General features: G+C 45.8%; 1 protein-coding gene across 1 annotated transcript in view; it reads right to left on the reverse strand.

Moving 5' to 3' along the window:
* Window positions 1-282: 282 nt before the first annotated feature.
* cdkl1 (cyclin-dependent kinase-like 1 (CDC2-related kinase)) overlaps window positions 283-13,375 on the reverse strand; it is a 40,924-nt gene continuing 27,831 nt past the window's right edge. The window contains exons 6-9 of the mRNA XM_055641100.1: window positions 12,429-12,511; window positions 10,749-10,805; window positions 7,457-7,606; window positions 283-3,916 (exon numbers count right to left, since the gene is read on the reverse strand). Of these exons, the coding sequence (XP_055497075.1) occupies window positions 3,815-3,916; window positions 7,457-7,606; window positions 10,749-10,805; window positions 12,429-12,511 (392 nt within the window). The 3' untranslated portion in view covers window positions 283-3,814. The remainder of the gene's footprint in view (window positions 3,917-7,456; window positions 7,607-10,748; window positions 10,806-12,428; window positions 12,512-13,375) is intronic.

Below are 13,375 nucleotides of genomic sequence, written 5' to 3' on the forward strand. Positions count from 1 at the left end.
CTTATTATAGAGACCCTTTCTTTCATCTGGTAGTGTCATGTTAAAAGTTCTTGGTAGCATGTACAGACAGCAGCCAGGAAACATCATTATTTAAATACTTTATTTGTAATTATAAAATATGAAGTAGAATGGCAAACATTTTGTTGCATTACGCATGGATGTCTACGTTTTTTCAGTACAGACTAATGATTGAATACAACATATAAAGAAATAAAATCAGAGTAAGGTGCCATAAATATAAATGGTATAATTTAGGAAATGTTTGAATATTTATTTATTTACAATCATTTTTTTAATTGATATTCTGTGGATTTTGCTGCCCAGCACAACATTTGTTGCTTGTTCCTAATTGCCTATGAAACGAGTGGCTCTTTTGGTCATTCCAGCAGCCAGTGAAGAGTCACGGAGTCTTGCAGCAGGGAAACAGGCCCTTCGGCCCAATTCATCCATGCCTGCCCAAGATGCCCCATCTAACATTGTCCCATTTTGCCTCAAAAGAAAAGTGCTGGAGTAACTCAGCGGGTCAGGCAGCATCTCTGGAAAACATGGACAGTCATGTTTCAGGTTGGGACCCTTCCTCAGACTGATAGTGTGTGTGTGGTGGGGGGGGGGGGGGGGAGAGAAAGCAAAAAGAGAGGAAGGGCAGCTCAAGATGTGGTGGGTTACAGTTATAATGAATACAGACGGGGGAGGGTTATGATAGGCAGATGGTTTCCCATATTCCCTCATTTTGTCCCTATTCCACTAAATCCTATCCATGTCCCCTGTCCAAATGTCTTTTTAAATGTTGTGATGGTAGTTATGGTAGCTCATTCAATATCCCCACCACCTTCTCTGTGGAAAAGGTTGCCCTCCAAGTTTCTGTTGAAATCATTCTCCTCTCACCTTGAAGCTATGTTCTCTGGTTCTTGATTTCTCTACTCTGGGGGGAAAAAAGCTCTGTATTCACCCCTTCTAATCCTCATGATTTTATCCACCTCTACAAGATCAGCCCTCAGCCTCCTATGCTCCAAGGGTATAAAGTCCATGAACAGATTTAACCAAGTGCTGTGGTCTGGAAGGCATAGAAACGCCAGACTAGAAATGGGCAGATTTCCTCCAGTAATGGGCTAACACGGAGTTTAACATGAGATGCACTGTTCTTAAGTCTGCCATTCTTACGGAGTGTACTTGCCCTCACACTCCCAGCAACTTGCTTTAAGCCAGTACTGAGGAAAAACTGTGATTTGTGTGTGTATATACCCGTTACAATTTTTGTTTTCGAATGTCTTGATTCACATCTGATAAAACATTGTAACTGAATATCCAAAAGCTACTGATGCTGGAAGTCAAATAAAAACAGAAAATGCTGGAAATACTCAATGGGTCAGGCAGCATCTATGGAGAGAGAGAGAGAACAGTTCCCCTCTCAGGACAATGGCCTTCATTTGTTTCAGCACTTTGTGTTTTTACATGAGACATACTGTATTCTTAGTTCCCATCAAAGTTCAGACAAATTGCTCCATCAATCTCCAGCACTTTGCTCCTTATTTTGTACAGAGTTAGCGAGTTACTCCAGCACTATGCATCCAATGTTGTAAACCAACATCTGCAGTTCCTTATGCCTTCATGTTAATGTTAATTAATACGTATAAAAACATCCTTCTCTGAATTTTGTATGGCAACCATTCTCACTTCAGGCAGACACAAAAAGCTGGAGTAACTCAGCGGGTCAGACAGCATCTCTGGAGAGAAGGAAAAGGCGATGTGATGAGACCCTTCTTCAGACTGAGAGTCAGGGGAAAGGGAAACGAGATACAGACAGTGATATAGAGAGATATAGAACAAATGAATGAAAGATATGCAAAAAAGTAACGATGATATAAGGCCATTGTTAGTTAGGGACTAGGTGAAAACGAGTTACAATGAGACTCAACAAGACGACTTGAAGTTGGTACGACTTGGGTGGGGCAAGGATGGAGAGAGAGGGGATGCAAGGATTACTTGAAGTTAGAGAAATCAATATTCATACCACTGGGTTGTAAGCTGCCCAAGCGAAATATCCACTTTGTGTCTTATTTTGTACAGAGATGCTGAGTTACTCCAGCACGTTGCATTTATTTTTGTAAACCAACATCTGCAGTTCCTTGTGTCTTCATGTTAACATCGATTGGGAGGTTCACAGACATCTAACAATACATAGCCCTGAAGAAGGGTTTCTGCCCGAAACGTTGCCTATTTCCTTCGCTCCATAGATGCTGCTGCACCATCTAAGTTTCTCCGGCACTTTTGTCTACCTACAATACATAGCAAGACCCTTCTCTGAATTTTGTATGGCAACCATTCTCACTTGTATGGTGTGTGTGGTTAAATGAATACTTCCCATACTCTGGTTGCCACCTCTCCTCTAGTACAGATCCCGACGATGGAACACATCACTGACCCTGCTGTGCAAGGGGAGCTTTTATCAGGCTGAAGGGTAGAGTGTCTGTAGATCGCGGACCTCTAAGTGGGGACCAAGTTACGTTGTGGAGTTGACACTTGGCCACCTGTGGCAGACCTCAGAGCCCTGACGCCAGAGATACCCCCTGAAGATCCTATGGATCAACTTGGAAGACAAGCGCTGGAAATGGCTAACATTACCTCCACCATCTACATACACCAGCTCAGATGGACCAGCCATTTGGTCAGAATGCCAACTAACGTCTCCCAAAACCACTGCACTCCCAACTACTGCCATGACATCAGGCCCTGCAAGTCAGAAGAAGCACTGGAAGGATAACATCAGACCCAAACCTCAACAAGTGCCACATCAGGACCACCATCTGGGAGCACGTGGCAACATGGAGATTCACTGCTCACAAAGGAGCCACAGTCTCAAGGAGAGGAGGCCCAGCCCCATCCCACCACCAGTACCACTCATCCATGTCCACTCTGAAGTAAAGCCTGGTCTCAGCATCTGCCACCCCAACACCCACAGAAAGGAGCCATCAGGAGGACAACCATACATACCCCAACTCAAGTGATCAACGATGGTCAGATCTACAATCGGATATTGACGCACAACCTAATTCCACAGGTGGGGTTTGCTTTTACAACTACGATATTGTCATGCCAAGCAAGAGGGCAAAAAGATCAAATTTCCAGTCCACAACAAGGTGGTTGGTCCATGAATAAACTGCAATACCTGGAACTAATGAGGGGCCCCAAACCAAACAATTCAGAAAGAAATCAATGTGGAAGCCGGGTTTGGATTGAAAACACATGGTTTTGGTTCAGTTTTTTTCGGTAGGAAGATTGTGGATTCACCCGTTCCTGAAATGTTGCTCAGCAGAGGAAACCTAGAGAACAGGGTCTATTCCCCCTCAATCCAGAAAAAAAAACCCCAGGAATAGTTCCCAAAGATGCGGGGTGGAGGCATTGGCAGTGTCCTTGATTGCACAGTCAACCTTTGTTCTGGAGGGATGTCGGGAAGCACGTCACTTTTCATAGCCGTCGGTACAATCTAGGTTCTTTAGGAAGTGGAACAGGTTATTGCAAGCAACAAAGATGTGCATAGATTATTGTGCTGTTTATACAAACATTGTACACATTTAAACAAAACTTCTGCCCAAGTGTTTCCTGGTTCATATTCATCGCCATTAATTATAAACGTATGCCCCTTTCCAAGTGGAAAAGGAGAACAAGATGCTGAACTACAATGAAAGACACTTAATGCCCAGTTGGGCAAGGATCCAATCCAAGCCCTTACTTGTCCATGATTTAACATTTCCTTTCAATGTCCATTTGTGCAGGTAGGTTCTTGTGTCCCTTGGTTGCCTATGTGGGCCATTGGTCAAATGTTGGGGAAATGGTAATTATACTTCTTCTTAAGGTCGTTCTTGGTTTCTGTGGATGTTGAGATATTGCTGCCAGTAAGCTGTGGCAAACACTGCAACTGAACAGAAAGAAAAGTCACAAAATTAAACGATTACAATGAAAAAACGAGCCTCGACCCAAAACGTCACCTATTCCTTTTCTCCAGCAATAGACAATAGGTGCAGGAGTAGGCCACACGGCCCTTCAAGCCAGCACCGCCATTCAATGTGATCATGGCTGATCATCCCCAATCAGTACCCCGTTGTTGCCTTCTCCCCATATCCCCTGACTCCGCTACCTTCAAGAGCCCTACCTAGTTCTCTCTACAGGCCTCCACCGCCCTCGGAGGCAGAGAATTCCACACACTCACAACTCTGTGTGAAAAGTGTTTCCTCATCTCCGTTCTAAATGGCTTACCCCTTATTCTTAAAGATGCTGTCTGACCCACTGCGTTACTCCAACTTTTTGTGTCTATCTTTGAAGCACGAGATACTGTAGTGTTTTGAACTAGGTTTGAACTAGATAATGGAGATCACAGAGTTATACTGCAAGGAAACAGACCCTCTGACCCACCGAGTCTGCTCCCACCATCATCGAAACATAGAAAATAGGTGCAGGAGGAGGCCAATCGGCCCTTCGAGGCAGCACCGCCATTCATTGTGATCGTGGCTGATCGTCCCCAATCAATAACCCGTGCCTGCCTTCTCCACATATCCCTTGACTCCACTAGCCCCTAGAGCTCTATCTAACTCTCTCTTAAATCCATCCAGTGACTTGGCCTCCACTGCCCTCTGTGGCAGGGAATTCCACAAATTCACAGCTCTCTGGGTGAAAACGTTTTTTCTCACCTCAGTCTTAAATGACCCCCTTTATTCTAAGAGATCAAATACCGGTTAAACTAACCCGACGCAATGCAGATTTACTTTGCCTCGTCTCAACAGCTCAGTGCTGGTTCTATTCTCTCCCGCACACTGTGTGCGATGCATAGTGGCCAGCGAGCATGGCTTTTGGGATGTGGGGGTGAAGCTGCAACTCCGGCCTCTAACCCAGGCATTCGCAGGGAGAGTGGGGAAAACCCCACCCCAGGTCGGGATTGAAACCGGGTCGGTGGAGCTGTGAGGCAGTGGCTCTGCTGCCTGTGACACCCGGTGATCCAGACAGCGTTGTCATTCCCCCCAGAGCATCAAAACATGACAAATAGAAGCAGTATTCAGCCATTCAGCTGAATGGACCCATCACTGATCTCAGCGAGACCACCCTGCGCCCATCCACGTCCCATCACAGCCACCAATCTTCCCAAGTCGCTGATGTGTTGTGAATAGACTTGGCGGCTGTGCCACCCCACTCCCCTGGGACAGAACCCCACAGATTCACAGCCCCCTCAGTCAATCTGAAAGGCTTGGCCCTTATCATAAGCCCGTGACCCCCGACCCCCCCCCCCTAGAGGTCTCATTCAGTGGAAACAGCACCCCATCCCAGGAGACATGTTCCTCTTGCTCTGTCATCAGTATCTAACTGGGGTGGAAGATTGCAACCTTCATGTGGTCCGTCCTGTTTCGACTAATGCAATTAACTCGACATGCACAAACGGAAGATCAAATAGAACAAGTTGTCCAACAACTTTAGGCTGTGCACGCCACACGAAAGAAGAAAGAAGTATCTAACTGGTCCAGTTAAAGGGCCTGTCCCACTGTACGAGTTCATTTCAAGAGCTCTCCAGAGTTTAAAAAAAAATCTAATTCGTGGTAAGTACGTAGAATGTACGTAGCGGATACGTCGGAGCTCGGGGACGTTTCTTAGCGGCTCGTAATGCTAACGGCAGGTACTCGGGGAACGCGGTAAGCTCGTGAAGACTCGTGAAGATTTTTTCAACATGTTGAAAAATGTCCACGAGAGCCCCGAGTACCCACAAGCGGCCATTACCGTAATTCTCCGAGTATGAATCGGGGGAAACTCGGGAGAAACTCTTGAATTAGCTCGTACAGTGGGACAGGGTCTTAACTCTGCCCCAGTCAACATCCATGGGCTCTCAGCACAGGTCCGGGGGGGAGCAGATTGAGGGGGTGACCTTTTACTTTTATTTTGATTTTTTTAATAAATTCTTTATTTCGAACAGAATAAAAGAATAAAAAGCAAGTGTGAAACAGCATCCAAAAAACAAAACAAGAATATTTATAAAGTGTCACAAACAATATCTATAAATAAATGAAATCGTATGTGTCTGAAAAGGAGCAGGAAGAAGCCAAAGCTTATTAATTCCCACCCCTTATTCAACATCTTATACAAATTTAGCAGCTATATGTACACCGTATGTACACCAAATTATTTACATTTATACACTAATCAAATCAAATCACGAGGGCCATGGATAACGTGAACGCTCAGTCTTTATCCCGGGGTAGAGGATTCTAAAACTAGAGGGCACAGTCTTAAGGTGAGAGGGGAGAGATTTAAGAGGGACCTCAAGGGGCAACTTTTTCACTCAGAGGTTTAGCCCGTATCTGCAATGAGCTGCCAGAGGAAGCTATAGAAGTGGATACTGTTACCACCTTTAATAGATATTTGGACAGATATATGGATGGGAAGGGTTGAGATGGATACAGGCCAAATGCAGGCAAACGGGACCAATATGCCAACTTGGTCACACGGACAGGGCGGGCCACATTTCTCTGATTCTATGACACCAGCTGGGAATGTGCCCTTTGTGCAAAATACTACGTATATTGACAACTTCAGTTGGCGTGACAGAGTTGATGGTGGAATATTGGTTCCTGGCTTGGCCACGCCAACCCCTGTCATCGGGAAGAAGGTACAGGAGCCAGAAACTGACATCCAGGTTCAGGGACAGCTTCTTCCCTACAGTCATCAGACTATTAAACACTGCAACCTCCAATAAGCTCTGAACTACATAGCCTATTATTGTTTGCGTGTGCATATATATATATGTGTGTGTGTGAGTATTCACACACGCACACACTGATTTTTTTTCCTTGTTTAATATAGTTTACAGCAAAGATCCTTTAGCAGAGCAAGATAGACCACTCCTGTTAAATGCAATGGGCTGTCGTGTAGTACGCAACGGAGCGAAACGTGGGCCTTTTTTTCATCCATTTCAGTAACCCGACCCGACCCGACTCGCAGTGTAATCAACGTTGCGGGGGAACAGTTTGTGTTAATAAATTATAATTCTGAAAATGAGGAGAAGATTTTACCAAAGAACTTTTATTTTTACGAGGATGTTTCCGTAACCGGCTTCCGTCTCCGCACTAGTATCTTTGCTCCGCTACGGGATCTTTGGTGCGGAGACGGAAGCCGGTTACGGAAATGGGGCCGAAAATTACCCATGAATCTGCCCATGACCGTACTACGTCTTTTTCGTCGAGTGATCTATCTTGCTCGCTATAGGATCTTTGGTTTACAGTGTACTATGTTTACATATTGTGTTGTGCTGCTGTAAGTATGGACGTCATAATTCTATCTGGGACTCAAGACAATAAAACACTCTTGACCATGTAGAGTGCAGCATGTGAAAGCGCTTCAGTAAATGAGTGTCCACATTTTGAATGGCCATGTGTTGTGAAGGGCAGCATGAATTTGGCTGTGCATCTATCTCACTTACCGAGGGCACATTTCTGTGCTGTGGTCGCCCACGTCGCCTGGTAGGTCTCTGCCGGCCCGTCTCCATTTCCTTGCGATAGCTGTTGAAGTAAGGGAGGTCCAGCAACTGCTCGCAGTTCAGTCGGTCAGCGGGATCCATGTACAAACAGCTCTGCGCACAAAAGGAAAAGTGTGCAGATTTTGTTTTAAAACAAATGTTGGGATCGATTGGAAACAGGCCCACCTGCGACCATCGATCACCCGTTCACACTAGTTCCGTGTTTCCCCGAGTTCTCCCTCCACAATAGGGTCAACGTGCTGGGATGTTCCACAGTTTCCTCTTTTCTGCTGTGTCGCTCTCGGTAGGAACACCAGTACTTTTTAGGGTTTCGACCCGAGACGTCGCCTATTTCCTTCGCTCCATGGATGCTGCCTCACCCGCTGAGTTTCTCCAGCATTTTTGTCTACCAAGCTCACGAGGGGCATGGATAACGTGAATGTTCACAGTCTTTATCCCAGGGTAGAGGATTCTAAAACTAGTGGGCACAGTCTTAAGGTGAGAGAATATGTGCGTTGTGATTGTGTTTATAATTTGTTTGGTTGTTTTGTTGTTTGGCTTTTGCACAAAAGTCCGCGAGCATTGCCACTTTCATTTCACTGCACATCTCGTATGTGTATGTGACAAATAAACTTGACTTGACTTGACTTGAGAGAGGGGAGAGATTTAAGAGGGACCTCAGGGTCTTTTTTTAAAAACTCTTTTTCTTTCTCCAGCAGCTCATGCCAGATACAGACCACCTTCTGAGTGAAAAGGTTGCACCCCCCCGAGTTCCCTCGTAAATACCTCCCCTCTCACCTTAAAGACCGTCCTCGAGAATCTTCTAGCCTGGGAAAAAGACTTTGAGCATTCACTTTATCCAAGCCCTTTGTGGTCTTGTGCACCTCACTAAGGTCACCCCTCAGCCTCCTATGCTCCAAAGGAAAAGCCCCAGCCTACCTAACCTCTCCCCCTAATTCAGGGTCGCAAGCCCAGGTAGCTTCCTGGTGAGTCCCTTCTACACCCTTTTCCAACTTTCTGTAGCTGGTCCTCCAGAACTGCGCTCAGTACTCCAGGTGTGGTCACTGTTTTAAATACTTATCACACTTGCCCTCTCCCGTCAACATTTTGCCATTTTTAGTCTAGTTTAGAGATACAGGGTGGAAACAGGCCCTTCGACCCACCTGGTCCACACCGACCAGCGATCACCCTGTACACTAGTACTATCCCACACACTAGCGACAATTTACAATCTTTACCAAAACCAATTAACCTACAAACCGGCCGTCTTTGGAATGTGGGAGGGAGCTGGAACACCCGGAGAAAACCCACATGGTCACGGGGGGAAAACGGTCAAACTCCATACATGCCAGCACCCCAAACGCTCCCGTTCCATTTTCATCTCAGTTTAAACTTTTAACCCTATTGCTTGGGTCTTGCCTTTCTCGAATCTTCGGGAATTGTCCCTTTAAATCTTATATTCTAAAGACTGCCATAGCAGAACCAACTACGAACTGCATTTATAACCGATTACTTGTTCTCATAATATAAATACCCATGGTGTGAGAGTCAGCAGTTAAAACCATACTGGGAAACATAGAAACATAGAAATTAGGTGCAGGAGTAGGCCATTCGGCCCTTCGAGCCTGCACCGCCATTCAATATGATCATGGCTGATCATCCAACTCAGTATCCCGTACCTGCCTTCTCTCCATACCCTCTGATCCCCTTAGCCACAAGGGCCACATCTAACTCCCTCTTAAATATAGCCAATGAACTGGCCTCAACTACCCTCTGCGGCAGAGAGTTCCAGAGATTCACCACTCTCTGTGTGAAAAAAGTTCTTCTCATCTCGGTTTTAAAGGATTTCCCCCTTATCCTTAAGCTGTGACCCCTTGTCCTGGACTTCCCCAACATCGGGAGCAATCTTCCTGCATCTAGCCTGTCCAACCCCTTAAGAATTTAGTAAGTTTCTATAAGATCCCCTCTCAATCTCCTAAATTCTAGAGAGTATAAACCAAGTCTATCCAGTCTTTCTTCATAAGACAGTCCTGACATCCCAAGAATCAGTCTGGTGAACCGTCTCTGCACTCCCTCTATGGCAATAATGTCCTACCTCAGATTTGGAGACCAAAACTGTACGCAATACTCCAGGTGTGGTCTCACCAAGACCCTGTACAACTGCAGTAGAACCTCCCTGCTCCAATACTCAAATCCTTTTGCTATGAAAGCTAACATACCATTCGCTTTCTTCACTGCCTGCTGCACCTGCATGCCTACTTTCAATGACTGGTGTACCATGACACCCAGGTCTCGCTGGGAAGGAATACCATCATTATTTCATGCATAACTATTCTTCCTTTGTAGCCCTCCTGTGTTCCAACATTGCAGCGAATTGTGGACCATTGCCGCCCAGACCATCACACAAACCAACCTCCCTTCCATTGACTCCATTTATACCTCGCGCTGCCTCGGCAAGGCCAGCAGCCTAATCAAGGCCCAGTCGCACCCTGGCCACTCCCTCTTCTCCCCTCTCCAATTGTACAAAAGGTATAGAAGTGTGAAAATGCACACCTCCAGATTCAGGGACAGTTTCTTCCCAGCTGTTATCAGGCAACTGAACCTACCCATCCTACCTCAACCAGAGAGCAGTGCTGAACTACTATCCAAAGATCCTATATCAGAGCAAGATAGACCACTCCTTCTAAATGCAATGGGCTGAGGTGTAGTACGCAACGTGGGCCTTTTTTTCATCCATTTCAGTAACCCGACCCGACTCGCAGTGTAATCAACGTTGCGGGGGAACAGTTCGTGTTAATAAATTATAATTCTGAAAATGAGGAGAAGATTTTTACCAAAGAACTTTTATTTTTACGAGGATGTTTCCATAACCGGCTTCCGTCTCCGCACTAGTATCTTTACTCCGCTACGGGATCTTTGGTGCGGAGACGGAAGCCGGTTACGGAAATGGGGCCGAAAATGACCCATGAATCTGCCCATGACCGTACTACGACTTTTTCGTCGAGTGATCTATCTTGCTCGCTATCGGATCTTTGCTACCATCTACCTCATTGAAGACCCTCGGACTATCTTTGATCTTTAATGGTATTACCTTGCGCTAAATGTTATTTCCTTATCAAATATCTGTACACTGTGAATGGCTCTATTGCAAACATGTTTTGTCTTTCTGCTGACTGGTTTGCACACAACAAAAGCTTCTCACGACCTTGGTGCACGTGGCAATAAACTAAACTAACATCGATGCCACAGAGCTCACCTTCATTAATCCAAGAGCACTTTGTGAAATATTTTCAAACGTCATTTCCAAAGTTTCCTGTACAAAAAACAAAGTTGAATTACAATCACATGCCGTGCAAACAATTGAATTTTGCTTTAATATTTGTAATTGTTCAAAACCTCAACAATGCAACAAAAAAAATTGGAGACACGAGGAACTGCAGATGCCAGGTTACCAAAGAAGACACAGTGCTGGAGTAACTCAACAGGTCAGGCAGTATCTCTGGAGAACATGGACAGGTGACATTTGGGGTCAGGACCCTTTTTCGGACATTCAAGTAACTCAGCGGGTCAGGCAGCATCTCTGAAGAAAAGGAATGGATGACGTTTCAGGTCGAGACCTTTCTTCAGTCTTAAGAAGGGTCACGACTCGAAACGTCACCTATTCCTTCTCTCCAGAGATGTTGCCTGACCCGCTGAGTTATTCCAGCTATTTGTCTCTGTCTTTGGTTTAAACTAGCATCTGCAGTTCCTTCCTACACATTTTTGCTTAAGGGATTAAATAGTTTAGATAATTTCAATGGTGAGAATTGAAATTCCTGCTGCAAGTGTGGTGTTCTCAACAAACCTGGTGAGATTCCCGCTTCCAGTTTTCCCGCTATTGTGCGGGGATGTGGTGGGGATTGCTGGCAGCCGCTGGAAGTTGGGGACTCTGGTGTGAGTGCCAGACTGGTGGCTGAGCTCCACAGGAGCGGCCTACCTTCCCCCTCTACATCGGGGACCTGGGGTGGAGTCCCCTGTAACCAGTTTCTCTCGCGGTTCACAGAGTCGCCAGCCACCTGCCACTGTTGCGGGCTGGAAGAGTCTGTGTTCCACTGTGAACCAAGCTCACAGACTGGACCATAACCACATCTAATGAACACGTCATTACCTCTGACACCTGTACTAATCAAGAATCTATCTCTGCCATAAAAATATCCACTGACATGGCCTCCACAGCCTTCTGTGGCTATGAATTGCACAGATTCACCACCCTCTGACTAAAGACATTTCCCTGTCATCTCCTTCCTAAAAGAACGTCCTTTAATACTGAGGCTACGACTAGTCCTAGACTCTCCCACTAGTGGAAACATCCTCTCCACATCCACTCTATTCTTAAAGATAGCGGAGTCAAGGGATATGGAGAGAAGGCAGGAATGGGATACTGATTGTGGATGATCACAGTGAATGGCGGTGCTGTCTCGAAGGGCCAAATGGCCGACTCCTGCACCTATTGTCTATTGTCCAAGCCTTTCACTATTCTGTATGTTTCAATGAGGTCCCCCCTCATTCTTCTAAACTCCAGCGAGTACAGGCCCAGTGCCGACAAACGCTCATCATAGGTTAACCCACTCATTCCTGGGATCATTCTTGTTAACCTCCTCTGGACCCTCTCCAGAGCCGGCACATCCTTCCTCAGATATGGTGCCCAAAGCTGCTCACAATATTCCAAATGCGGCCTGACCAGCACCTTATAGAGCCTCAACATTACATCCCTGTTTTTGTATACAGGCCCTCTTGAAATAAATGCCAGCATTGAGTTTGCTTTCTTTACTACCGATTCCACTTGCCACGCCGTTAAATAAACCAAAGCCTCTGACCCCATCGCTCAGAGTGTGACCCATTAAACACCACCTCCCCCCCCCCCCGCGATACGGTGTGAGATTAAACAGTACTGTACCAAGTTCTCTGGCACGGGTATGCTCACTCCACTGAAGAACTGGTTGGAGCTGAAGACTTGCTGATGTCGTGGAATCAAATCACCTGCGGGCAGGGAACACGCAAAAGTAATCATCGGATTGAGATTAAATATATTGCATGACGTGTTTCACAGGATGTATGACTTCACACGAAATAATGGAAATCATCAAAGTAGATAACGGTGACATATAACTGTTCCAGTTTCCACGTGTAGACAGAACACGTGAGTGTATATTCTTCAGATTTAGACTCAAATTAAAGTCTAAGTTGTGTGTGCAGCTCAAGAATGCAAAGTGAATATTTCTTAGTTTTAAAGAGTTTAAGAAGGAACTGCAGATGCTGGAAGATTGAAGGTACACAAAATTGCTGGAGAAACTCAGTGGGTGCAGCAGCATCTATGGAGCGAAGGAAATAGACGACGTTTCGGGCCGAAACCCTTCTTCAGACTTTAGTTTAGTTTAGACTCACAGTGCGGAAACAGACCCTTCGGCCCATCGAGTCCGCACTGACCAGCGTTCCCCGCACATTAACAACGTCTTTGGAATGTGGGAGGAAGCTGAAGTTCTTGAGAGAAAACCCGCGCAGGTCACGGGGAGAACGGACATGTAAGCACTGGTAGCCAGGATCGAACCCGTGTCTCTGGCGCTGTAAGGCAGCAACTCTACCCGTATATCTGTAGCCTTAAGGTGGCATCCAGGTACACTAGCACTGGGGGAATATATTCACCAGGTCCCGTACAATGCCTCTGTAATCACAGATCGATGTTGTGTGCAAACCCATGGTAGATCAACCCATCAACTCTCTGGAAAGGTAATTCATGGAAAACAAGGTTTCAACACAGTAAATTTACCTAAACGTTCGTAGCTGATGTCAATAACTCCAATGTAGACAAAGGTGCTGGAGAAAATCAGCGGCTGCAGCAGCATC

Source organism: Leucoraja erinacea, chromosome 9 (assembly GCF_028641065.1).
Source record: "Leucoraja erinacea ecotype New England chromosome 9, Leri_hhj_1, whole genome shotgun sequence".
NCBI classification, from domain to species: Eukaryota; Metazoa; Chordata; class Chondrichthyes; order Rajiformes; family Rajidae; genus Leucoraja; species Leucoraja erinaceus.